This window comes from Schistocerca nitens, chromosome 4, assembly GCF_023898315.1.
Source record: "Schistocerca nitens isolate TAMUIC-IGC-003100 chromosome 4, iqSchNite1.1, whole genome shotgun sequence".
Lineage (NCBI taxonomy): Eukaryota > Metazoa > Arthropoda > Insecta > Orthoptera > Acrididae > Schistocerca > Schistocerca nitens.
Window position 1 is genome coordinate 917,347,757 of NC_064617.1, and position 27,072 is coordinate 917,374,828.

Below are 27,072 nucleotides of genomic sequence, written 5' to 3' on the forward strand. Positions count from 1 at the left end.
AAGGTGGGAATTTAAGGAGATGGGACCTGGATAAACTGAAAGAACCAGAGGTTGTACAGAGTTTCAGGGAGAGCATAAGGGAACAATTGACAGCAGTGGGGGAAAGAAGTACAGTAGAAGAAGAATGGGTAGCTCTGAGGGATGAAGTAGTGAAGGCAGCAGAGGATCAAGTAGGTAAAAAGACGAGGGCTAGTAGAAATCCTTGGGTAACAGAAGATATACTGAATTTAATTGATGAAAGGAGAAAGTATAAAAATGCAGTAAATGAAGGAGGCAAAAAGGAATACAAACGTCTCAAAAATGAGATCGACAGGAAGTGCAAAATGGCTAAGCAGGGATGGCTAGAGGACAAATGTAAGGATGTAGAGGGTTATTTCACTAGGGGGTAAGATAGATACTGCCTATAGGAAGATTAAAGAGACCTTTGGAGAAAAGAGAACCACTTGTATGAATATCAGGAGATCAGATGGAAACCCAAGTTCTAACCAAAGGAGGGAAAGCAGAAAGATGGAAGGAGTATATAGAGGGTCTATACAAGGGCAATGTACTTGAGGACAATATTATAGAAATGGAAGAGAATGTAGATGAAGATGAAATGGGAGATACGATACTGCGTGAAGGGTTTGACAGAGCACTGAAAGACCTGAGCCCGAAACAAGGCCCCGAGAGTAGACAACATTCCATTAGAACTACTGACGGCCTTGGGAGAGCCAGTCCTGACAAAACTCTACCATCTGGTGAGGAAGATATATGAGACAGGCGAAGTACCCTCAAGAGGAATATAATAATTCCAATCCCAAAGAAAGCAGGTGTTGACAGATGTGAAAATTACCGAACTATCAGTATAATAAGTCACAGCTGCAAAATAGTAACGTGAATTCTTTACAGACGAATGGAAAAACTGGTAGAAGCCGACATTGGGGAAGATCAGTTTGGATTCCGTAGAAATATTGGAACACGTGAGGCAATACTGAACTTACGACTTATCTTAGAAGAAAGATTAAGGAAAGGCAAACCTACATTTCTAGCATTTGTAGACTTAGAGAAAGCTTTTGACAATGTTGACTGGAATACTCTCTTCCAAATTCTAAAGGTGGCAGGGGGTAAAATAGAGGGAGCGAAAGGCTATTTACAATTTGTACAGAAACCAGATGGTAGTTATAAGAGTCGAGGGGCATGAAAGGGAAGCAGTGGTTGGGAAGGGAGTGAGACAGGGTTGTAGCCTCTCCCCAATGTTATTCAATCTGTATATTGAGCAAGCAGTAAAGGAAACAAAAGAAAAATTCGGAGTAGGTATTGAAATCCATGGAGAAGAAATAAAAACTTTGAGGTTCGCCGATGACATTGTAATTCTGTCAGAGACAGCAAAGGACTTGGAAGGGCATTTGAATGGAATGAACAGTGTCTTGAAAGGAGGATATAAGATGAACATCAACAAAAGCAAAACGAGGATAATGGAATGTAGTCGAATTAAATCGGGTGACGCTGAGGGAATTAGATTAGGAAATGAGACACTTAAAGTAGTAAAGGAGTTTTGCTATTTGGGGAACAAAATAACTGATGATGGTCGAAGTGGAGAAGATATAAAATGTAGACTGGCAATGGCAAGGAAAGCGTTTCTAAAGAAGAGAAATTTGTTAACATTGAGTATAGATTTAAGTGTCAGAAAGTCATTTCTGAAAGTATTTGTATGGAGTGTAGCCCTGTATGGAAGTGAAACATGGACGATAAATAGTTTGGACAAGAAGAGAATAGAAGCTTTCGAAATGTGGTGCTACAGAAGAATGCTGAAGATTTAATTGGTAGATCACATAACTAATGAGGAGGTATTGAATAGAATTGGGGAGAAGAGGAATTTGTGGCACAACTTGACGAGAAGAAGGGACCGGTTGGTAGGACATGTTCTGAGGCATCAAGGGATCACAAATTTAGCATTGGAGGGTAAAAATCGTAGAGGGAGACCAAGAGATGAATACACTAAGCATATTCAGAGGGATGTTGGTTGCAGTAGTTACTGGGAGATGAAGAAGCTTGCACCGGATAGGGTAGGATGGAGAGCTGCATCATACCAGTCTCAGGACTGAAGACAACAACAACAACAACAAGCATCCTACCTTCGATGTTGGGTGACAATGCCTCAACAGCAGCTTTAGTTTTACATTTTGTTCATGAGTGTGGGTTTTGTCATTTGATCTGATTTTCAGCACCTGCCCTTTGTCCCTCTGTGTCCTCCACTCTAGGGCTTATAAGGTGGAGGTTTTAATGTGTTGCAGAGTGGCTGGCTTCTCCTTTTTTATTCTCATGGTCAGCCAGCCATGGTAATCTGTTCTCTTGTTTTGATCTCTTCTACATGTTTCTTGTGTCTCTCTGTGGTTTTCTTGTCAGATTTTGTCCATTTCAGTATTTCTTGCCCTTCTGTCCTTCTTGTAGTTTTCTCCTTTCTTCCAGCTGTGGTTTATATGTCTCGATTGTTTTACTCCCACCCTTGCGGAATTATTTTAATCGGAAGCAGTTTGGTCCCCCCCCCCCCCCCCACCCCCCCCCCCCCCCCCCCCCTCTTTTAAACCAACCAACCAATCAGTATGTTCAGTCTCTGCCTGCAGGACCGTCTTCCATATCCTAGATGAGACCTCCTCTTAAGTATGCTGAGTCTGCTGTAGACTTCCTTCCCAGTCTGGCTGCATTTCCCAGAAGTGCTCCCTAACCTGCCTAGTAGATGATCTCCCAATAATGATTGATCCCACTCTGTGTGTGTGTCCAAACCTTGCTGGAAACATGGCCCCAGTCCCATGAGGGGAAGTGATTCCTATTGTCGTCTTGGTTTATTTACTCAAATTCAATCACCACCTGCAGATCTGTGATCTTGCCACTGATTGCAATTCGCCATCGGGTGAGAGTGAATGAGCCAGCTCAGGTGCATTGAAAGTTGCAGTGGTGTCAGGGGCTACAGTAAATGCCCAAAGGGTCCAGCAGCTTTCACCCAAGAGGCCTCATTCCTGGTGCAGCCCAAGACAGCAGTGTGAGGCTTGTTGATTGTGGTTGAGCATTTTCTAGCTGTTTGTGGATAGTGACCATTTGCTCTGGCATGTACACAAAACAGGCATAACACCTAGGCATTTTCCATTGTTAGATAGGATCAGTGAAGCTTGTGGCCAAATTAAAAATATCTAAGCTGTCTCATCTGATAGTCTGAAGTTCTGGGACACTATAACTTTGGTTAAAAGTGATTAAAATATTGTACACTATTAATACAAGACATATTACCTTAATACTGATAAAACACACAATTAGACTAAATCCTATGAACATACTAAGTACTGTGGTTGCTGATTACTGCTACCTACCCAAAAACTGAAACATTGCTTTCCTTCATACTTGTCTCTTATGAGGCTATACCAAACTTGTTTCTGTAGTATCTTTGACCATATTACTCTTTCTCCATCCTTTCACGTATCTCATCCAAAACATTTCAAAGCACTTCCACTGTGACTATTATATTACCTACAAGCCTCAGCACTACTCATGGCAACTTTTATAAAATTGTGAATGATAAAATACCTTCCTCAGCAGCTGACCGAATGATTAAATCTCGTCCCCAGTGGCTGACCGATTATAAAATCCCATCCTCAGCAATTGAACGGATGATAAAATCTCGTCCTCAGCAGTTAAATGGATGATAAAATCTTGTCCCCAGCGGTTGACCTATGGGTCTATCCTAAAATCATTCTCGTTCTACAACTTCTTTAACATTGCATCATTTTTATGGTAGTCACATTAACTAACACAGTTTGTATTTCTATTTCTTTCTGCTGTGGCCAGCACTGCACTAGGAACACTTGGCTGATTTGCTGATAACTACTCATTTTGTCAGTATCTCCCTTCTGCTTAGGGGTTCGCCATCCAAGTAGTTTTATATGACCTTTTTATTTCATGCTCATTTCATTAATTTGGTAGCAAATTGTTTAAATGCTGTAATGAATGCAGATTATATTTTGGTTCAAATGATCCTGTAGACTGGTCAAGATGGATACATTTTTTTGCTGGCTATGGCACATTTTTTCTGAACCTGTTTATGCACATCCATTAATTTTGTTTGCCATCCCAGCTGCTGTTTCTTTTAATCTGCATTAAGTAGTATTGACTTGTGCCACTAATTGTGCATTTTCCTCATTAAACTATTCACTAACGTTATTGACTTCATTCGATAGTGCAGAGACCAAAACTAGGTAGCTCTACCTGGTGTAGTATATTGTCTGTAGTTCTTTCCTATCTACATTTGTTTTCTGCTGCTCTGTAAAAATTCTTCGGCTCTTGCTCTTACCTCAATCTTATTTTTGTTTCCAGCCACCAGTTGCATTGAGAATTCTTTTATCCTTCTTTCTCTCCTGCTCTTATTCATTTTTATTTATCCCTTTTTTCTTCTTTGTTGGCTTTGCCATTTTCTTAGGTGTTTGTTCTCTTATCTTCCTTCTCATGTCTTTATTCTTCTGTAAAATTCTTGATCTAGTGTTGTTTTCTACAGAACTGTCTTTTTACTGTTTAGTAATGTGTGGAAATAGTGTCAAATTTTTGTGCTTTTTAATCTTCTGCAAATCCTGATTTCTCTCATTGTTGATCAATTATTATTTTATTACCCAGCTGAACATAAATCTGTAAGTTTCTTTGTACAGTGAGATACAGCTCTTGTGGATTCCTAGCCTTCTCCCAAAATATTACACATTCATGTGCAACTGAATTACCACTTTCACTGATAGTAGATTTCACTTTGTGTATGTTGTAAACCAAGACCAACAAAACCTGTTGATTAGATGGTAATTTACGTCCACTGATCAGGTGCTTAACTTCACCAATTAAATAAATAAATAAATGTGTCACTACTTCGTAAACTACTCACCCCGATACAAATAAACATTCATAACATCATAAATGGAAACTGATGCTCAACTGAAAGTGGACAGCATGACAGCAGTCAAGCATACACACAAGCAGTAATAAACAAAAACGTAGCGACGTAGCGCAAGTTCTCGGCCACTGCAGCATCGGCTCCTCATGATCAGTTCTTAGTTCTTTAAATGTCTTCTTGAAACAAAAGGTAAAAAAGAAAGTAGAGGATGTCAAGTGGCTAGCATTGCTGCCTCTAGATCACGGGTCCCGGGTTCGATTCCCGCATGGGTTGGGGATTTTCTCTGCCCGAGGACTGGGTGTTTGTGTTGTCCTCATCATATCATCATCATCATCATCATCATCATCATTCGTGACAGGCTAAATTGGACTGTGTGAAAATTGAGACTTTGTACAGGCGCTGATGACTGCTCAGTTGAGCGCCCCACAAACCAAACATCACCATTATCATCATCATCATCACCACCACCACCACCACCACCACCACCTTCACCATCACTTGTGATCAAAGCAAATTTATCCATGTCGGACTTGTCAAAGACCTACTCTTCTTCTCCCAATCACTGCAATGGAAACACGGCTTGCCACTGATGTTAGTTTGAAAAAGTGTCATAGTTATTACAAATGTATCCAAAATGCAAACATTTCGATTAAGTCTCCATGGAATTGACCTCAAATTTGACATAACCTCACATACTTTTCACCATATCAACATTTGTTAATGAACGTGTACTTAGACGCACTAGGTGACCATCTCATCTTACAAGAAAGGTTCATAAACAGGGATACATTTGGTTCCTGCGGCATTATTGTCCAATTTTGTTTGAGAATGTTCTTGTAGAATTTGGTACATAGATGGTGAGGGACCAGCACATTTTACTGCTGATGTGAGACATAATGTCTAATGTGCCTTTATGTTTCAAGATGGATAGATTGTGCAGGGTTTGTATCTTGGCCTCTAAGGTTATCTGATGTCAAATCATTTAGATTTTTCTGTCTGGTGTCTTATGAAAGATCGAAGAAGTGGATGAATCATACAGCCTAGTCAAGCTTAGCAAGATGGTCCTGGGGTATTTGAAAGGATTTGTTACTCATTGCAGAGATGAGTGCAGTATAGCATCCAAATGTGAGGAAGAAAAATGGAACATCAGAACACCTCCTTGGACAGGTGCGAGTGTATGGGAATACCCATGGGGGATATCTGAGGCATAATCATAAGTTAGTGTCAACTTATTGCTTCAGCACATGCCCTTTTTGCTCTACAAGTCTGTGAATCTCTCTCTCTCTCTCTCTCTCTCTCTCTCTCTCTCTCTCTCTAAGGCATCATCTGTAGTGAATGTGTGCCTGCCTTATCAGTATAAAATGAATCATTTTCACTCTGTGAAATTGCAACAGAAAGTTGGCAATGCAAAGCCTCAAGTTCCCCAATTAAAGGATTCCATGTGGTGTCCTGCTGATAAGGTCTTCAGGCAGTTGGTTGTCCAATGATTCCTTAATGATGGAATCATAAACGTTTGGTGTAAGAGTCAGAATTTTTGTTCCAATACACATTGCCTGACAAAGAAAGTGAAGCATGCAGAAGTGGAGGAGGAAATGAAATGAAATTTCGTGGGTACTAGTTATTTCAGTTATAACAATATCGAGTCAAATATACAAAGAAAGAACTTGGCAATATGGTCCCATTTACCATGGTGAGAATGAACCATTCTTAAATAGATGCATGCACTGATTTGGTTAGGATGGGGGCCCCTTACTGAGGCAAACTGAGCCACAACTGATGAACTGGTCCTTGAAATGCTGGTTCTGGAATGGAATTGATGTTCACACTGGTCCCACACGTTCTATCAGGGATAGATACAGGTATCTTGCTGGGCACGGAAGTATTTTAATGTCACACAGACAGTTCATAGAGACATGTACCACGTGTGAACGAGTGATATTCTGTTGACAAATGGTACAGCAGAATGATTGCACGAGTGGTAATACGTGAGGACAAAGAATTGTGATATACCATTGTGTCACTCATGTCATGAGAGTTCCCTTAATCATTAGCAGCTATGACCTGAAATTAATTCTGGTGGCTCTCCTCACCATAATGCCAGGAGTAACATCGCTTTGCCTCTCCAAAACATTGAAAGAATAGGACTTTTCCTCAGATCTCCACTATACTCCCCAACAGTGATAGCACAGAACTGCTATTCATCACTGATCACAACGTAATGTCATTCATCAGTGCTTGATGCTTCCTGCTCGTAGTACCCGTCCAACCGCAGCCATTTGTGTTGTGATGTTAACAGCAGCCTGTAATGAGATTATAGGTACTTTGTGTGGCTGCTGCTAGTCTTTGATCAATGGTACAAGATGAGAAAGACTGTTTTAGGGAGTCCATTACTTTTCCTCGGATGGCAGGTAGATATGTGAAGGGGCTACAGTAAGCGTGGTTCGTTATATGACACCCATCCCTTGTGATGGTCAGACAAGGTAACCAGAATGTTGACGACAAGTATGCCTGCCCTCACGTTCCCATCCATTCCTACTTCTGCCACTGTCACATCCAAATGCTTCACAAATCTGGATGTTGTAAGTTTCAACCAGCTGGCCAAATGAAGACCCACAATGAGGCCCCTTTTAAACTCTGTTAGGTAGTTGTAATGCCATCTCACCCAAGTATGTGCATTACCGTGTTCATCATACACTACATCTGAAGCGGTTCATGCCTCTTCTATGCCCTACCCGGCCTTGTAGCAACACTACTTATACTGACCACACAAACTGCAACCTGTCCTTGGCCTCACTCAGTCCAGCCTTCCACACTTTCCTGTCTCCCAGACCCAGTATCTGCATGTCTCCCATGTGTCTCATTTTCAGCTGTCCCAGTGGCATCTTTCCTTCAGCTTCTCCATCCATTACAACCTTTATTACCTTGTTCTCCCCTCTCCTCCTAACATGTCCATACCATCTTAGTCTCTTAATTTTCACACTCGCTACAACGTCAGGCGGTGTGTATAATTGTCTGAGTTCTCTGTTTTTCCTTATTCCCCACTGTTCATTTTCTTTCACTGGTCCATATATTTTTCTCAGTACTTTATTTTCAAAAGTGATGAGTTTTTTCTCTGTTTTCTTTGTCAGGGTCCAAGTCTCACTTGCAAAGCACACTATTGGCTTGATGTTGGTCTGCTTTATTCTTATTTTTGCTGCCTAGATAGTAACTTATGATGTTGTGCATAGCTCGTAGACATCTTCCCCCAGCTTGAATTCTTGTTACTATCTCTTGTTCTATAAGGTTTTGCTGGTTGATGTTGACACCAAGGTACGTGAATGTGTCTGTCTTCTGTATTTTTAGATTCCCGATTTTTAGATGGTTTGGTTCTAAATGAGCTCTTCTTCCTACTACCATGAACTGTGTTTTACTTTCTTTCATACTTAGGCCTACTTTCTTAGCTTCTTCCATTAGCACAGTCCCCATTATCTCCAGGTCTTCCATGTTCTTTCCTATCAGCTCAATATCATCCACAAAAGCAAGGACATTTGTCTTTTTTCCTATGGTGACTCCTGTACTTTTACATGTTAATCTCCTCAGGGTGTCGGTGAAGGCCACATTGAACAGGGTAAGTAGTATATCATCTCCCTGTCTCACTCTTGCTTTTACTTCAAATGCTTCTGAGAACTCCCCCTGTACTTTCACTCTACACTTCTATTCCATTACACATATTTTAGTTAGCTTCATCAGCTTTTTAGGTATCCCACACTCTGCCATTATCCTCCACATTTCCTCTCTTACTATGCTGTCATATGCTTTGTTGAAATCTATAAACAGACAAAAGGTATCATGATTGTGCTCCCACTTCGTATCTAATATTTGTCTTGTGTGAATATTTGGTCGATTGTTGAATTACCTTTTGGGGAACCGTGCTTGTGCTGTGTCTAATATTTCCTCAATGTATGGGTTGAGGCTGTTTAGTATAATTCTTAATATTACTTTATAGCAAGTGCATAGGAGAGATATCCGTCTGTAGTTCTGTGTCAGCATTTTGTCTCTTTTCTTATATATGGGACATAACAGCAGCAGTTTTCCATTCCTCCGGCATTACTTCTTTTCTCCATAGCTCTTTTAACAGTTCGGATAACCATTCATGTATCTTCTCTCCCTCTTCTTTGATGAGCTCTACTGATATCATGTATATGCCAGGGGCCTTCCCGCTTTTTAGTCTTTTTATTGCATCCTTCACCTCTCTCAGAGTTGATTCTTCGACTAATTGTTGTACATTCTGATTGTTTTCTGCCTTGTTTTCATTGTTGTAGGTATCTACTGGGTTGGTATCAACACTAAACATGAGAAATGGTAATGCACTCTGGTGGCTGTTTTATCTGCAACAGAGAATTGAAAATAAAATGTTCGGCAATAGTATGTTTGCTGGCTTGGAGGAAATGAGTATGTCAGTGGTGCTCCAAAATGTGCTCCTGAATGGTGTATGTCATTTTCCCTGTATAAGACTTGCCACAGTTGCACAGAATCCTGTAAATGTCTGCCTTACACAGCATTAAGTCATCCTTGAACTGATCCTAGAAGTCCCAAAAAATCTGTGAAAGTACGACTGTCTGAGGACCTTATCAATTGGAAATCAATTGGAATGGTGTTTCCAGCTGGACACTGCAAGGACTCCTGTAAGCGGTAAACTTTGTGTATTGTGTAGGCCACATCCCGTTGTGATTCCGCATAATGTCGATAAAGTGACCTGCAACTGATGAAGGCACTGTTAGTGACACAAAGACACACAGCTGAAGCACATACACTCAATCAATTGGTGTACAGCAACTATAAGTACAATGTATATTTGCTGGCAGTGTCTTAAATAGAGATGTTTGATATATAATCTCTAGTTGGCACCTGAAGATGATCAGAAGACTCCTGTCCCAAAGTATCGTGACATAACAACAAAAAAATCAGTTTTTGACAAAATAATGTAATGGGATGGATAAAAAATCTACTCACCTAGGGGCGACAGACAAAACATATGAAAGAAGGTTATAATTAGGCAAGCTTTCGGAGTCAGTGGCTGCTTCTTCAACCAGAAAGGTTGAAAGAGAAGGAAGAGGGGTGAAGGAAAAGGACTGGAGAGATCTAGGAAAAGGAGTAGATTTCAGGAAAGTCACCCAGAACCGTGCTTCAGATCAGACTTAGCAGACGGGATGAGAAGGAAAGACTGATTGTTGGGGGACTGCACTAGATGAGATTTGAAAACCTGAGAGATTAAAGGTGGAAGACAGGGTAATATGCTAGACAGAGATTACTGCTTAAACATTGTGCATGAGTTAATAAGAGTGAAAAGCAAAGTGCATTGTACGTAACAGAGGTGGGAGGGGATGGCAAAAAATTGGCAGGTCAGAAAATGAAAGATGTAGAAAACTAAAATGGAGTGAAGAAAAGGAGTAGTTTCTGTGAAGAAATGCTGATATGGAAGAAATTAACATAAATGAAGGTCAGGTAGGTGGCGAGAACCAAGAACATGTTGTTGCAATGTTTCCCACCTGCGATGTTCTGAGACACTGGTGTCTGGAGGAAGAATCCAGATCGCGGGTGTGGTGAAACAGGCACCGAGGTCACGATCGTCACGTTGTAGAGCATGCTCTGCAACAGGATATTGTGTGTTGCCGGTAACACCCACTGCCTATGCCCATTCATCCTAGCTGATAGTTTGGTGGTAGTCATGCCAATGTAAAAGACTGAAGAGTGTTTACATAACAGCTGGTATATGATGTGTCATTTCACAGGTAGCTCTCCCTTTGATAATAGATGTTTTGCCAGTTACAGAGCTGGTATAGGCGGTGGTAGAAGGGTGTATAGGGCAAGTTTTGCAGCGGGGATGCTCACTGGGGTAGTAGCCATAGGCTAGGGAAATATCCTGATGGGAAGTTACTGGTGTTTGGCAGTTCCATCAATATTTCATAGAACAATCAGTACATGGGGAAACTTATGAAAAATTCTGCTTATTTTATCATCTTCATTGACACAGTTTATTGTATCAAAGGACAGTTCAATCAAGAAAATTTGTAAATTATGAGATAGGAATGCTAACCAATACTTAGCTTCAGGATGTAAATGTTTAGTGATGTTGATGAACATGTCAGAGTTACAAATAATTTTCTGATGAAGGCAATTACAGCTGAAGTAACCAATGTTCCTGAAATAAACCATTTCCAGCTGTATATGAACATTTATAGGAACATGACCAGTTTTGTGATTCCAGCTCACATCTTCAGATGTACGTGTATCAGTAAAACATTTAAGCCCTGATATGGAAAGGGGGGGTACTCAACCTTCTCAAAGTAGTATATGGTTACCCACAACAAGCAGGGTGTCATAGTTCAAATTTTCAAATTGAACAGTCAAAATACAGAAGTGGTTACACTGAGAGAGTGCGGCCTTGCACAGTGAGGCGATTGGACGATTGCTGTCTGCCGCTTCCTGGTAAATGCCCATTTATCATGTCAGTTTTGTGACTGCTCAATTTGAGCTATGATGCCCTGCTTGTTGCAGGTAACAGTATTTAATTTTGAGAAGGTTGAGTCCCCTTCCTTCCTGTATCAGGGCTTAAATGTTTTGCTGATGTATGTACACCTGAAGATGTGATTTGAAATCACAAAACTGGTTGTCTTCCTGTAAAAGTTCAAGTGCAGCTGAAAGCAGTTTATTTCAGGAACATGAACATATAAAAGCCTCAACACTATTGTAGCTTTAAAACTAGTAGGACCTTCCTCATGGAGGAAGGAGGGGTCATAATCTTGCTTTTCTTCCTCCCCCCCCTTTTTTTTGTCTATCTGCTTTTTGAATTACTGCTCATTTGTACAGTACAGTTATATGAGGTACAAGTACAAAACTGTAGAATATTGGATTGGAGTTGGAAGTGCACTAAATTAAATCAGAGTATCAAAGACTCCCTTCATGTGCCAATTCGTAATAAATGTACTAAATGTGATTTCAGAATGCAAAAACATTAACAATAAGCTTTGCCATGAAAAATAATACCACTGTAGTGTGTAATATGAACAGTCAGCCTAACACCATGTAGAAAATGCTCTCTTTTGCTATTATGTGGCAAATTTTTGTGGGTGAGTTTGATCCAGTGGAGGCAATTGGAGAAGGCTATTGAGAGTGTTGAGGCATACATGTGAACTATTTTGTATTCCTTTTTTATTAATTATTGCATGTGGAAGATTTGGGGTCTTTGTGACAGAATGGTTCACTGGTATTACTTTAATATCTCTATTGTTCACATGCAAATGGTTAACATAGGAAATCAGGATTCCTTCCCTCCCAGCTCATGACAATTCATTTATCAACAAACACTGAAAATGTATTCACACATTGACCACTGATTCAATCCGGTTAAATACATCAAACTTGTCTGCTGATGTTTTGTGTTGGCTGATATCATTACGTTGATCATGGCTTGATAGGTTTCTCATAGTTTTTTGTAAACAGAAATCATCTGATATGCCCTTGAAAGTCTGGTTACTAGATTTAACATGTGCCCAAAATAATGATTATTATTATTATTATTGTTATTCTTTACTTTCTCAGACGTTAAGTCTGGTTAAAAATGGAAAGTGACGCGGACCTTGATCAAGCGTCACTTCCTTTTAACTGTATGGTATGTGTTATATTGCATTTAGGAACTTTTGGGTAATTGAACATGTATCAATAATTACTGATTTCTGTAGTTGTATATATAAGTTTGGATGTAGCTGTATTGCATTGATGTACTGGTGGATATTGTGTGGTATGACTCCTGTAGTTGATAATATAATTGGTATGATGTCAACTTTATCCTGATGCCACATGTCTTTGACTTCCTCAGCTAGTTGGATGTATTTTTCAATTTTTTCTCCTGTTTTCTTTTGTATATTTGTTGTATTGGGTATGGATATTTCGATTAGTTGTGTTAATTTCTTCTTTTTATTGGTGAGTATGATGTCAGGTTTGCTATGTGGTGGTGTTTTATCTGTTATAATAGTTCTGTTCCAGTATAATTTGAATTCATCATTCTCCAGTACATTATTATTATTATTATTATTATTATTATTATTATTAGTAGTAGTAGTAGTAGTTCAAGTGTGATGTTCCAGTCACTTATTTCTTATGTGCAAAGTGAATGTTTTCTTTCTTGATGATATTGTTGGCTGGATATTATACCTTCACTTGTTGACTTGCAGAATTTGTGTATTAATGCGTGAATAACTACTCCCATGTTTTATGATGTACCACTACTTTGTGCCAGTTGAGCACACAATGGCTGCAGTTTAGCAGGTAGACTGAGGTGAGGAGTTATATTCGGGTCGAGGGAGAAAAGAGAGAGAAGGGGAGGGCATTACGTTTAGCAGCATGTTCTGCCACTGCCACTGAGTGATCAGATCTGCTGTAGTTCACAGTTTGGCAGTGGCCATTCATTATGGTGGACAGCTGGTTGTTGGTCATGCCCACATGAAATGCTGTGCAGAAATTGCAGCAGAGTTGGTATGTGATATAGCTGCTTTGATAGGTGCCCATACCACTGGAATAAGGCAAACTATGACAGGACTAGATTAGTATTTGCTGGGTTTGTGAATCAACCATGTCTTTTACCTTGGTCTGTCATAGGGATATGACCTCTGTGCAAGGGCTTGGGAGCGGGAGTGGTGTAGGGTTGGGCCAGGATGATGCATAGGTTGGTTGGGAAGGATTGTGTTTAGAATGTTCATCATTTCCAGGCTCACTCATAAATATTCAAAGCCCTGGTGAAAGATGTGGTTCAGTTGCTTCAGTCTGGGATGATATTGGGAAATGGTCCCAAGAAGGGCAGCTAATTTTGTACTATCATGAAGTAGGGGAGAGAATGTCATGGATATGATAAGTGAGTTGGGGTGGAAGTCATTAAAACAAAGACTTTTTTGATGCAGTAAGATCTTCTCCTTTGCAGCTGTCTTTTAGGTGGTAGTATCAGTATTGTATCATCAGTGTAGTGAATGTTTTTGATGAAGACTCTATTAATGTAAATGTCTTTTCATATATCACAAATGGATTCCTGAAATATAGTCTCTGAGTACAAATTGAATATCAGAAGTGTCAGAATGCATACTTGTTCAACCTCTGTACACATATTAACCAAGTTAGTGACCTCCTTATCAAAGGCTTTTTCACCTCTACCAATAATAAAACTGTAAAACTATCATGATGTGTCTGCTTGGCGGTTTGAACATGCTAATCTCCAAAACTACTATATGAATTTTAATGGGGTTTTCACAGGTACCTTGAGTGTAGCTTGGGGTACTGTATAGGCATGATTTCATCAAAGTGAGATCACGCGAAAATAAGATATTGTAATTTAAAGTTTTATGTGAAATCTTCATGCTTGTCTGTCTAGCTGTTGGAAAATGTTAATCTCCAAAACTACAAGACTGATTTTCAGGGGTTTTAATACACACCTGAGCATAGCTTGTGGCAGTGTATAGGCTTTATTTCATTAAAATCTGAGCTTAGTAGTTCAGACATTTAATTATCAGGGCATAGTACACCAAACACCAAAGAATCAAAAGGTGGCACTGTCAATCAGTGATATGTATTTTTGGAAGTATCACCAGTGACAGAATTAATCACCACAATCTTATCTTCACGAATACAAACTAGCAGCCAATTTACTTGGGTAAGGGATTCACTGATTTTGTTTCATGGTTTAAAAACTTAACATCATTGCTTTGCTTCTTTTGATAGGTTTTATTAATACCCGTTGCTAGGAAAAACTATTTTACAAAGTTTGCTTTGTGATTTGATTAGCTACTTATTACATTCTGATTTTTTTTCTATTTACATATAAAAGTCCTGAAAAATGGTCAATTCTTTCTGGATACTTTAGAATAGTTAAAAAGACCGAGGACTGTGCAGTCTGAAGGCCGATGAAGACCATGAGGTGAGGCTTGCTGTGGCTCGAGAACGTCAGTTGCTCTTTGGAAACTTTTTCTTAAAGTGAGGCAGAGTGTATTTCTGAAGAACAGCATCATGCATTATGTTGCTCTTCAGAACCCTTCACTCACAGAGACTTAAAGTTGTCAGTAGCTCTTCCGGTGGCCATCTCTACACGGCTCTCTCCCATGTTAGTGAAGCAAATAAGCAGTTTGTTCAGTCCTCAGTCATACTGCTTCAAATGTAAACAAAGAAGCTTTATAAGTCAAGAATATACTGCTTCAAATTTAAACAAAGGAGCTTTATAAGTCAAGAATAAATTCCATATGTTTGAAGTCTTGGGCACAGCTATAAATAAATACCCAGCCAATGACAGATATCTCAACTAGTAAATAATGAAACAGAGGCCTACAATTTTATTTTGATTGTAGCATTTTTCACTAGAATTTGTATCCAAACACTTCCTAAACCCAAACTGTGCCCTACCAATGAATTTCTGACATTTTTCTTGTAACATGGATTGATAACTTTCAGAAAATTTTTAAGGAGTGGCTCATAAGACTAATGAGTCTGTGATCTTCATATTCCTACACATTCGTCTGTTTTGGTAAGGAAATAGAAGTTGATAATACAGGGAAGAGTGTTACCTGTATCACAATTTTTTTCGAAAGTTTGTTTAAGACTCTGATACCTTGTTCATCAAGTTTAAAGAGTTCTTCTGGAATTTCATCATTGCTTTATTGGTATTTGAGTTTCTCAGTATTGACACCACCCCCAAGAACCAGCTGCAAAGGAGCCACTACCCCCCCCCCCCCCCTCCCCTACTCACCGTCTCCGATTATCATCCTAGACTGCAGCAACTGAACCATGTCCTTTGCCAGGGCATCGCTATTTGCCATCATGTCCAGAAATGAGGGACATCCTACTCACAGTCCTTCCCACACTTCCGAAACTGTATTCTGCCAGCCACCCAACTTAACCCAATGTCCTGATCCACCACTACGTCACCCACTCCCAACCCCTTGCCACAGGTGTTGAAGGCACAGGTGCAAGACCTGCTCTATTCACCCACACAGCACATGATACTTTAGCCCTGTCACAGGTTTGGCCTGTCCCATCAGAGGCTGTGGCACATGTGAAAACAGTTATACCATACACCAGCCCTGCTGCAAATTCTGTCCAGCATTTTATGTGGGTATGGCCACCAACCATCTGTCCACCAGAAAGAATGGCCACTGTCTAAGTGTGGTCAAAAGCAGAGTTGACAACACAATAGTGGAACATGCTGCTGAGACAACATGCTGGAGTTCAGTGACTGCTTCATAACCCATGTCATCTGGATCCTTTCACCCAGCACTAGCTTTTTTAAACCATGAAGATGGGGGCTACACAGTGTATGGGCACAGCGCTCTCTCTCTCTCTCTCTCTCTCTCTCTCTCTCTCTCTCTCTGTATGTATGTGTGTGTGTGTGTGTGTGTGTGTGTGTGTGTGTGTGTGTGTATGGACACATGCACGCGTGCTCGTGCATGGGTTTGCATGCGTGCACATGTGTGTGCACATGCTCTAGCTCATTAAAGATTTTACCTGAAAACTAACAACATTTTCATTCTTTTTTGTGGGCCTGTCAACGACTCAGTGCCTTTACTATCAGGTGAGTTGTCTCCTTTACTGCTAAATTATGAAGCTAGCAACATTTCCATTCTTTTTTGTATGTTTGTCAACAACTCAGTGCTTATAGGGCGAGCCGTCTCCTTTACTGCTTTAAGTACTACAATGTATTGTCATTTCTTTTAGTCTATAACCTTCACTCTTTTTCAGCTCATTATCAGCATATGTCTTTGCCATATGAATCAATGAGTGAGAGAAGTTGGATGGGGACCCTTCTTGGGAGTTAACTGGATCTTCCATTACTGCTTGATAGATTGATGCCCGCATCTCGTGGTCGTGCGGTAGCGTTCTCGCTTCCCACGCCCGGGTTCCCGGCTTCGATTCCCGGCGGGGTCAGGGATTTTCTCTGCCTCGTGATGGCTGGGTGTTGTGTGATGTCCTTAGGTTAGTTAGGTTTAAGTAGTTCTAAGTTCTAGGGGACTGATGACCTCAGAAGTTAAGTCCCATAGTGCTCAGAGCCATTTGAACCATTTTTGATAGATTGATGTCTTGCTTATGAGTTGATAGCACGTCTCAAAAATGAGATCGACAGGAAGTGCAAAATGGCTAAGCAGGCATGGCTAGAGGGCAAATGTAAGGATGTAGAGCCTTATCTCACTAGGGGTAAGATAGATACTGCCTACAGGAAAATTAAAGAGACCTTTGGAGAAAAGAGTACTACTTGTATGAATATCAAGAGCTCAGATGGAAACCCAGTTCTAAGCAAAGAAGGGAAAGCAGAAAGGTGGAAGGAGTATATAGATGGTCTATACAAGGGTACTTGAGGGCAATATTATGGAAATGGAAGAGGATGTAGATGAAGATGAAATGGGAGATATGATACTGCGTGAAGAGTTTGACAGAGCACTGAAAGACCTAAGTCAAAACAAGGCCCCGGGAGTAGACAACATTCCATTAGAACTACTGACAGCCTTGGGAGAGCCAGTCCTGACAAAACTCTACCATCTGGTGAGCAAAATGTATGAGACAGGTGAAATACCCTCAGACTTCAAGAAGAATATAATAATTCCAATCCCAAAGAAATCGGGTGGTGACAGATGTGAAAATTACCAAACTATCAGTTTAATAAGTCATGGCTGCAAAATACTAACACGAATTCTTTACAGATGAATGGAAAAACTAGTAGAAGCTGTCCTCGGTAAAGATCAGTTTGCATTCAATAGAAATATGGGAACACATGAGGCAATACTGACCCTACGACTTATCTTAGAAGCTAGATTAAGAAAAGGCAAACCTATGTTTCTAGCATTTGTAGACTTAGAGAAAGCTTTTGACAATGTTGACTGGAATGCTCTCTTTCAAATTCTGAAGGTGGCAGGGGTAAAATACAGGGAGCGAAAGGCTATTTACAATTTGTACAGAAACCAGATGGTAGTTATAAGAGTCGAGGGGCATGAAAGGGAAGCAGTGGTTGGGAAGGGAGTGAGACAGGGTTGTAGCCTCTCCCCGATGTTATTCAATCTCTATATTGAGCAAGCAGTAAAGGAAAGAAAAGAAAAATTCGGAGTAGGTAATAAAATCCATGGAGAAGAAATAAAAACTTTGAGGTTCGCCGATGACATTGTAATTCTGTCAGAGACAGCAAAGGACTTGGAAGAGCAGTTGAACGGAATGGACAGTATCTTGAAAGGAGGATATAAGATGAACATCCACAAAAGCAAAACGAGGATAATGGAATGAAGTCAAATTAAATCGGGTGATGCTGAGGGGATTAGATTAGGAAATGAGACACTTAAAGTAGTAAAGGAGTTTTGCTATTTGGGGAGCAAAATAACTGATGATGGTCGAAGTAGAAAAGATATAAAATGTAGACTGGCAATGGCAGGGTAAGCGTTTCTGAAGAAGAGAAATTTGTTAACATCGAGTATAGATTTAAGTGTCATGAGTCGTTTCTGAAAGTATTTGTATGGAGTGTAGCCATGTATGGAAGTGAAACATGGACGATAAATAGTTTGGACAAGAAGAGAACAGAAGCTTTCAAAATGTGGTGCTACAGAAGAATGCTGAAGATTAGATGGGTAGATCACATAACTAATGAGGAGGTATTGAATAGGATTGGGGAGAAGAGGAGTTTGTGGCACAACTTGACTAGAAGAAGGGATCGGTTGGTAGGACATGTTCTGAGGCATCAAGGGATCACCAATTTAGTATTGGAGGGCAGCGTGTAGGGTAAACATCATAGAGAGAGACCAACAGATGAATACACTAAACAGATTCAGAAGGATGTAGGCTGCAGTACGTACTGGGAGATGAAGAAGCTTGCACAGGATAGAGTAGCATGGAGAGCTGCATCATACCAGTCTCAGGACTGAAGACCACAACAACAACAACAGCACAGAAATGTAGATGTTCTATTATGCTAATATATTTAGGCAACTGTTTATAGCCAGATCACAGCCTGGCAAGACGAAAATACTGTTAACTAAATAATTATATTGCATGGAACGTCCACATTGCTGTTCTTTTCATTTATAAAATACATTTTGGGCATATTGCTAAACAACAAGTATGATCCATTGTAGTGTCCTGAGTGTAGTGTAATTGAGTGCCCTTACACACATGGTATTCTTACCGGATAGGATTGCTGGAGGACATCATAAGAGTCCCAAGGAGGGCAGCTAATTTTGTACTATCATGAAATAGGGGAGAGAATGTAATGGATATGATAAGTGAGTTGGGATGGAAGTAATTAAAACAAAGACTTTTTTGATGCAGTGAGATATTCTCATGAAATTTTAATCACCAATTTTCTCCTCTGAATGTGAAAATATTTTATTGACATCAGCTTACACAGGTAAAATGATGATTGTAATGAAATAAGAGAAACCAGAGCATTTAAGTGTTCATTTTTCCCATGCGCTGTTCTCTGTTAGAGAGTGGAACAGTAGAGTAATAGTCTTAATGTGGTTCGATGAACCCTCTGCCAGACACTTTATTTGTGAATTCCAGAGTATTCAAACAATGGAAAATCCAGGATGGAATGTAACAAAATTATGAAAAGGATAGTTGTTACCACATAGTGGAGATGCTGAATTGCTGATAGGCGCAACAATAGATTGTCACTAAATAAGCTTTCGGCCAACAAGGCCTTTGTCAAAAATAGACCCCCCCCCCCCCACACACACACACAAGCAACTCCACCCTCACGGCCATACTCTCACGGCAGCTGAAGCCAGAATAGTGCCAGAGACTGTGTCGTGTGTGAATGAGTGTGCTTGTGTGTGTGTGTGTGTGTGTGTGTGTGTGTGTGTGTGTGTCGTCTATTTTTGACAAAGGCCTTGTTGGCTGAAAGCTTATTTTATGGCAGTCTTTTTGTTGTGCCTATATGCGACTCAGCATCTCTGCTATATAGTGAGTGGCAACTATCCTTTCCATAATATTGTTCCAGAGTATTCATGTAGACGTAGATTGAGTTTCAGTGACAACACTTGTCTCAGCTGATCGTCCTGCTTTGTTGCCCGTGTTGTCTCCTTTACAACTCTCATTCTTCAGTTTGCCAGTGTTTCCCTCTTATGCTTGGAAAACTGAAATGAATTATTTCTCTGTATCTCACTGGATTGGTAATCATGAAAGATATGCTACGGTGAAGAATGGCATAGAGACAGCCTTGGTCTTATTTCCAGAAAGGGATTTCCACTCCACGATGTAATGTGAGCTTAAATGTACAGGCTTCTTGAGTGAGTTAATTTGTCAATAAGTTCTCATTCACCTCTGTAAATTAGCAATTCTGACTTGCTTACAATGTAGAGCCAAAATAACCCTGTAACTCAGTGTAGACATGGACTCATTATCCTCTGCACCTTCTTTTATACTGGAAGTATAAATTCGAATAATGTTGCAATTTTCTACAAAATGGTGGAGAAATATGTTTTCGGTAATGAGATTGTATTGAACTAATCAGATTATATTAAACTTGTATTATTATACAGCAATAACACTTCACACATAGATGAATAGCAACTTCATACAAAGATGAACTGTAACATTGTATTTGCTCAGTACATCAAACTGGGCAGCTCATAACAGAAGACATATATCAAAACCAATGAAAGCTATGTACAGAATGACCCTCAGACTCTCCAGGTATCAGTGACATCATCATGAGTGTCCCCAAAGTCCTCCTTCCATGGATCACGCTGTGTCCAAGGCAGGATCTGAGGACACAGAATAAACCACAGACCAGCAGGTACTGCGATGCTTAGTAAAAGTGCTATTACCATCCCATCTTGCAGATATGGTCAGTCCATCTGACTCCAGATTAAATACACAGAAGGAAAAGAGACTTCCGAACAGCATATTATACTAAATTCTTTACTTAAATAAACTTTTATGGTGGAGATCATCATTTGTTGGTTTGATAGATGCTGTGCAACACATCAATTCACTAAAGCGATATGTTACACTGCAGTGCTCTAATGACACTGATAGATTACAGCTGGTTGCTGTATAAGGACTCCAAGTGGCCATTTTTGGTTGAAGTAATGTTTGGTAGTTAGACAGAATACAAATGTGTACAGAATATTGTGCTCTCTCAGCTTATTGACTGGACAATACTCAGAATAGTACAGAAAATTGAAAGAAAAGGGGGATAAGAGGAAAAACCATCAATTCAGTTGTGTACTTTGCATTGTATTTCATTTTATGAGTTGATACTTCGATTTCAAAAAATAGCTGCTTTCTGTACTGTTCTGTGAATCTTCTGCATACTTAGAACTTACATTTTGTTTGTTACTAACATTCTATAATCTTCATTTCAGGAACAGAAAGTGAATAGTGTTCCTCCCCCATTGACATCGATGAAGCTGTATCCGATGTTGAGTTATTTTAAAACATATGAAGACTATAAAAAAGTACTGCTGCCTTTAATGTTACATGATGTATGGGAATCAATAACCAAAGATATGGAAGGAACAAAGAATGCTGGCAGGTATTAATTTTCATTTCTTCTCACTTAAATACTACTACTGATGCAGTGAAATTACTTGTTTTTTTTTTTTTTTTTCTTTTTTGCGCTATTGAAATATCAGTTTGTTACAAATATGTGTTGTTTGTCTAATTTATGTAATTTAAGAAATGAAAATCAAAATGAAGTATGTGAATATAGTTGTTTCTCTGTAATGTATATAAAAGTGTTAAATACTACTAATCTTAAATAATTCCAATTCCAAAGAGCTGGTGCTGATAGTTGGGAATATTACTGAACTATGAGTTTAATAAGTCATGGTTGCAAACTGATAACATGGTTTCTTTACAGAGGAATGGAAAAACTGGTAGAAACCAATCTCAGGGGAAGATTAGTCTGGATTCTGGAGAAATGTAGGAACACACAAGGCAATATTGACCCTGTGACTTATGTTAGAAGATAGGTTAAAGAAAGGCAAATCTAGTGTTTGTAGACTTAGAGAAAGCTTTTGACAGTTTTGACTGGAGTACTCTGTTGGAAATTCTGAAGGTAGCATGGGTAAAATACGGGGAGCTAAAGGCTTTAAAAACTTGTACAGAAACCAGACATTAGCTATGAGTGTTGATGGGCATGAAAGGGAAGCAGTGTTTGAGGAGGAGGGGGACACAGTTGTAGCCTATCCTCAGTGTTATTCAATCTGTACATTGAGCAAGCAAGAATTAAAGTTCAGAAAGAAGCAACAAAAACTTTGAGATTTGCCAGTGACATAAATCTATCAGAGACAGCAAAAGACGTGGAAGAGCGGGTGAAGGGAATGGATGATGTCTGGAACAGAGGATATAAGATGAATATAAACAAAAGCGAAAAAGGATAATGGCATGTGGTCGAATTAAATCAGATGATGCTGAGGGAATAAGATTAGGAAATGAGACACTTAAAGTAGTAGATGAGTTTTGTTATTTGGGCAGCAAAATAACTGATGATGGCCGAAATAGAGAGGGCATAAAACGTAGACTGGCAAGAAAAGCGTTTCTGAAGAAGAGAAATTTGCCAATATCGAAGATAGTTTTAAGTGTTAGGAATTTTTTTCTGGAAGTATTTGTATGGACTGTAACCATGTATGGAAGTGATAAAATGGACAATAAACAATTTGGACAAGAGGAGAATAAAAGCTTTTGAAATGTGGTGCTACATAAGGGGGGAGGGGGGGGGCTGACTTTACTGTTGAAATCTCCAATTATTAGGTTTATTGGTGATCAATATCTCTTAAAGGTGTCATCTAGTTTCTCATAGAAATCTTCTAATTCTTTGTTGGTACTTGTTTCTGTTGGGGCGTATATTTGTATGATTGTTGTTTGATGACTTTGTTTGGTAAGTTTCACAGCTGCTATTCTTTCGGACATTCCCACTATTATGAAACTTCCTGGCAGATTAAAACTGTGTGCCGGACCGAGACTCGAACTCGGGACCTATGCCTTTCGCGGGCAAGTGCTCTACCAACTGAGCTACCCAAGCACGACTCATATCAGTGCACACTCCGCTGCAGAGTGAAAATCTCATTCTGAAAACACCCCCTAGGCTGTGGCTAAGCCATGTCTCCACAATATCCTTTCTTTCAGGAGTGCTAGTTCTGCAAGGTTCGCAGGAGAGCTTCTGTTAAGTTTGGAAGGTAGGAGACGAGGTACTGGCAGAAGTAAAGCTGTGAGGACGGGGCATGAGTCGTGCTTGGGTAGCACAGTTGGTAGAGCACTTGCCGCGAAAGGCAAAGGTCCCGAGTTCGAGTCTCGGTCCGGCACACAGTTTTAATCCGCCAGTCAGTTTCATATCAGCGCACACTCCGCTGCAGAGTGAAAATCTCATTCTGGACTCCCACTATTTCTTGTATTGATGATTTTAATTCACTTTTGATGATGAAGCCTATCCCTCTTCTTTGTCCTGGGGTTGATCCCTTGTAATACAGCAGATTGCTGTTTGGTTTCTCTATAATGGCATCCCCTGTTTTCCTTACTTCGCATAATCTGAGTATATTGAATTTTATTTCTTTTAGTGAACTTTTGAGCTCTTCTTCTCTCTCTATGATTCTCAGCATTTGTACGTTCAGTGTTCCTACTATGATTTCGTTATTATTACTCGGTGTTGGTCTGGTGCTCTTGACCGTAGTTTCTTCTGTATTGTCTGTTGTTATATTACATTCTTGCCCGGTGGTGTGTGTGTTTTTACAGTCTTTGGGCTCCATATCAGCATATTCCCTTCTTGTTTTCTTCTTTGTTTAGCGTAATTCCACACCTCCTCTTGTTGCACTTCTTGTGGATCGAAAGAAGCGAAATCAGCATATTAATGTGTCCTTAGGCCAGAAATCTGAATTTTGTGTGATTTCTAGGTCTCCAAAAGGAATTCCCACATTGAAGGTTTTTTTTGTTTCCTAATGTGTGTAGTTCCTCATATTCTAAAGGTCCTGTTATTCCGTTCTTTAACAGATATTTCATCACTATTTCATTTGCAGTGTTTTTCTTGAAATTGCCGATGTAAAACCATGCTGTTTTGTCTTTTGCTTCCATGCCCTCATATTTTTAGTCATTTTTATGGTTTTCCTGTGGTTTGTATTTCTTCCTTCTTGTCTTTTTTTCCATGTGACAGTTTCCTATGGCTGTTACACCTGTTTATTTCCTTCATTTTGGGTTTCTTCGTGTTGGAGCTCCCCTTCCAGTGGTCGTCGTCGTCGTCGTCGTCGTCATCCTTTCCACCCTACTGCAGTTCCATTTAAATCTCTATTTTCCTCTGTTCCTATTTCCTACCATCCCTCTTTCGTGTTTCGGTCCCCTTCTGCTGTGAGCGCTTTTCCATTTCTCATTTTTTGTTTTCATTGTTGCTTGATTCATTTTTGCTTGATTCTTGCTGGTATGTGCATCTGATTTTAAATGTGTTCCGTTTTTAACCTCTGTGAATTCATCTTTCCTGGTTTCCATTTCGTGGTTTCTGCCAGTAAGAGCAGCTGCCTGTACTGCTGTTCTGTGTTTGTCATTCATCTCTAGTCTGGCAGATGTCTCCTCCAGTTGACTCTGCTTGATCTCAGTTTCCTGTATTTCGACGACAGACGTCGCTAGTTGTCCTGCTGTCCTTCTGTCATCTCCCTTGCATGTTTCATCACCGAGTACAACCTTAACATCTTCTACATGTTTCATGCATTTATCTTTTTTTGTCTCAGTTTTTAGAGCTTCAAAACAATTTCTGGCACTATTCACAGCTTCTAGAAGAACTGTCTTCATTTCTTTCTTCTTATAACCTCCTTCTGCTATTTTCTCAACGTTTTCGAGAGCACTATTGAGATGCTGTTCCGTTCCGTCCGCCATCTTCCGCATTAGACATATAATTTAGAAATGATGTCACGAAGCATTCCTGAAGACAAAGCCAAAGTGCTTTGACACTGATCATAGAAATGAAAAGGTTATTGGAAGTGAAATAATAATATAAAAGAATAAATAGTTTTTGCTCTCTGTAATAGGATTTTTGTTTCGGCTGAAATGTTTGCTTTTGCAAAAACTTCAACAGTTCTCGCTGCCCACAGAATAGCCTATGCTTGTATTCTTCTTTTGGCTCTAAGCTTCCAGCAAATTATTGTTTCTGTGGAGAACCAGCCGAATTTTCTTACTGGTGAACACAGTGATTCTTTGATTTAAGATATTTCTTGGCATTAATTTCTTTTCGCTTCCAGTATGATAACCACAGAATCTGAAAAACATTTATATCAAATCTGTAGCATGTAAGTCATGATTAGCATACTGTAGCACTTTCTCCTAGGCATTCATCTCCGTGTAACCCATACTTGACAACATTATAGACAGAACTGACAAGGCACTTAGTGTGGAAGTAGAACCAAAAAATTGTGTTTTCATTTTACAGGAATACTTGTTGTGTGGTCGAAATATGTTGATGGTTTTTCTTCTGATCTCTATATTACCAACTTTAGCTAGTAGACAAACAGATGTTTTCCTTTTCTCTAAGATGCTAGGTCTCATAGGTGATTCCTGTGTTGCAATACATCACACATGTATGATAGAGACCATTCATCTATGCAAGAGTGACAAAATGCAAAAGGTCACTGACTTCCTCTTGCTGTCAGGCTTTGGTAATTTATTTATTTACAGTTACTAGAGCTAGGGCACCATCACAATAATTTCAGTGATAGCACTCCTTTCTCCTCTCTATTATTTCCCATAATTTCTTTAGAATGCACCATGTGTACACCTTCTTGTCCTTTAACTTGCAAACACCATGTATCACAATTAATTTGTACTTCACCTTAACACTCATACTCGGCCCAGCTCCTGCACCAAACTATATCCTCATATGCCAAACTCCACAAATGCTTGTTTTCTGATGTGTTTACTTAACTTGTATGTTGTCCCTGTGATCTTGAGCTGATCAGTGGCATATCTGTTAACTTTTGTTGGTCTTTTAGAACTTCATATATGAATTCAGAGCCAGCCAAAATTTCACTACCTGAGTTGAGTAGCACCTGTTTGCCTTTCCATATACTTTTATGTTAATTAGGATTGACTTACATAAAGCTCTCCCTCTACAGTTTCCTCTTCTAGTAAGTCTTTTCTTAACATCTTGTACTGGTTTCTGTCTATTTAATCCTGCTGAAGTGACATTTTCTCTCCATTCCTTTGTACGACTAAGTGTCTCAAGTTTCTCTTGCCCTCTTGGATTACTCGCTTTTCTGCTTGGCTCTTTACTCCCTATCTTGGTACCCTTGGCTGTCCTGTAATATTTAAACAGCTCAGTTTTTTCTCATCATCATCGTCATCATTTATTGTGTAGACCGGTTCCTCCTTCCTATAAAATATTTTAATTGCATGGTTCTCATCCTTTTCTTCCTTTTTCACTACTTCTCTTGACATTGTAACTAATTCATTGTCTGTGCCCCCACCAAGTAATATTTCTTCCTCGTCCTCTTCCTTTGTGTCATCTTCTGCCTCAAAATCTAGTTCCTTCCTGCCTGATCTTCATTCTCGTCTTCACCCCTTATGTCATCTATTTCAATTAATCTGTCATATATGTTATACACTTCACTCTTCTCCTTACACTCCAAAAATTATACTCCATATCAGGTAGCTCACTCTCCAATTTTTCCACCACTTCCCCTGGGCACTGCTCTACTGAACTAGCAACAGTTTCAACTTTAATTGTGTTCTCTTCTTGAGATCCATTTTCCATTGTATTGTTTACAAACTCGTGACTTCCTTCTTCTCTTTCCTTGCCATCAAGTAGAATTCCAATAATGCTTCTTCTCTTCTCCTATTAAGTTGATAGGGTTCTCCTCATTTTTTTCCTTGTTAGTCTTCTCATTGTTTCTCAGCTTCCTTGTCTTCTTCATTTTTTCGTTAGCTACCTTCCGGACTACTTCCCCCAACTGCTTCCCTACACTTCAGTGATGACTCATTTACTTCGCTCTGATTAAACCCTATTCTTGCATATCCCTTGCATTGAGTGTCCATAAATATGCCCTACTTTCGCCTGACTCACAATAGTTCGACTAACTCCAGCCCTGAATATTATTCTTTCTGTTTTATTTTGATGCCCTTCCTTTCTTCACCAGTACACGGTATTGGGCCACTGCTCATTTTCTGCCCCCAGTTGAGCCCCTTACTCACAAGGA

The 27,072-nt window shown here is 39.7% G+C and overlaps 1 protein-coding gene across 1 annotated transcript in view; it reads left to right on the top strand.

Annotated features, from left to right (window-relative positions):
* Window positions 1–27,072, top strand: part of LOC126253521 (uncharacterized) — a 234,646-nt gene that overhangs the window by 75,133 nt on the left and 132,441 nt on the right. The window contains exon 7 of the mRNA XM_049954898.1: window positions 21,265–21,434. Within this exon, the coding sequence (XP_049810855.1) occupies window positions 21,265–21,434 (170 nt within the window). The remainder of the gene's footprint in view (window positions 1–21,264; window positions 21,435–27,072) is intronic.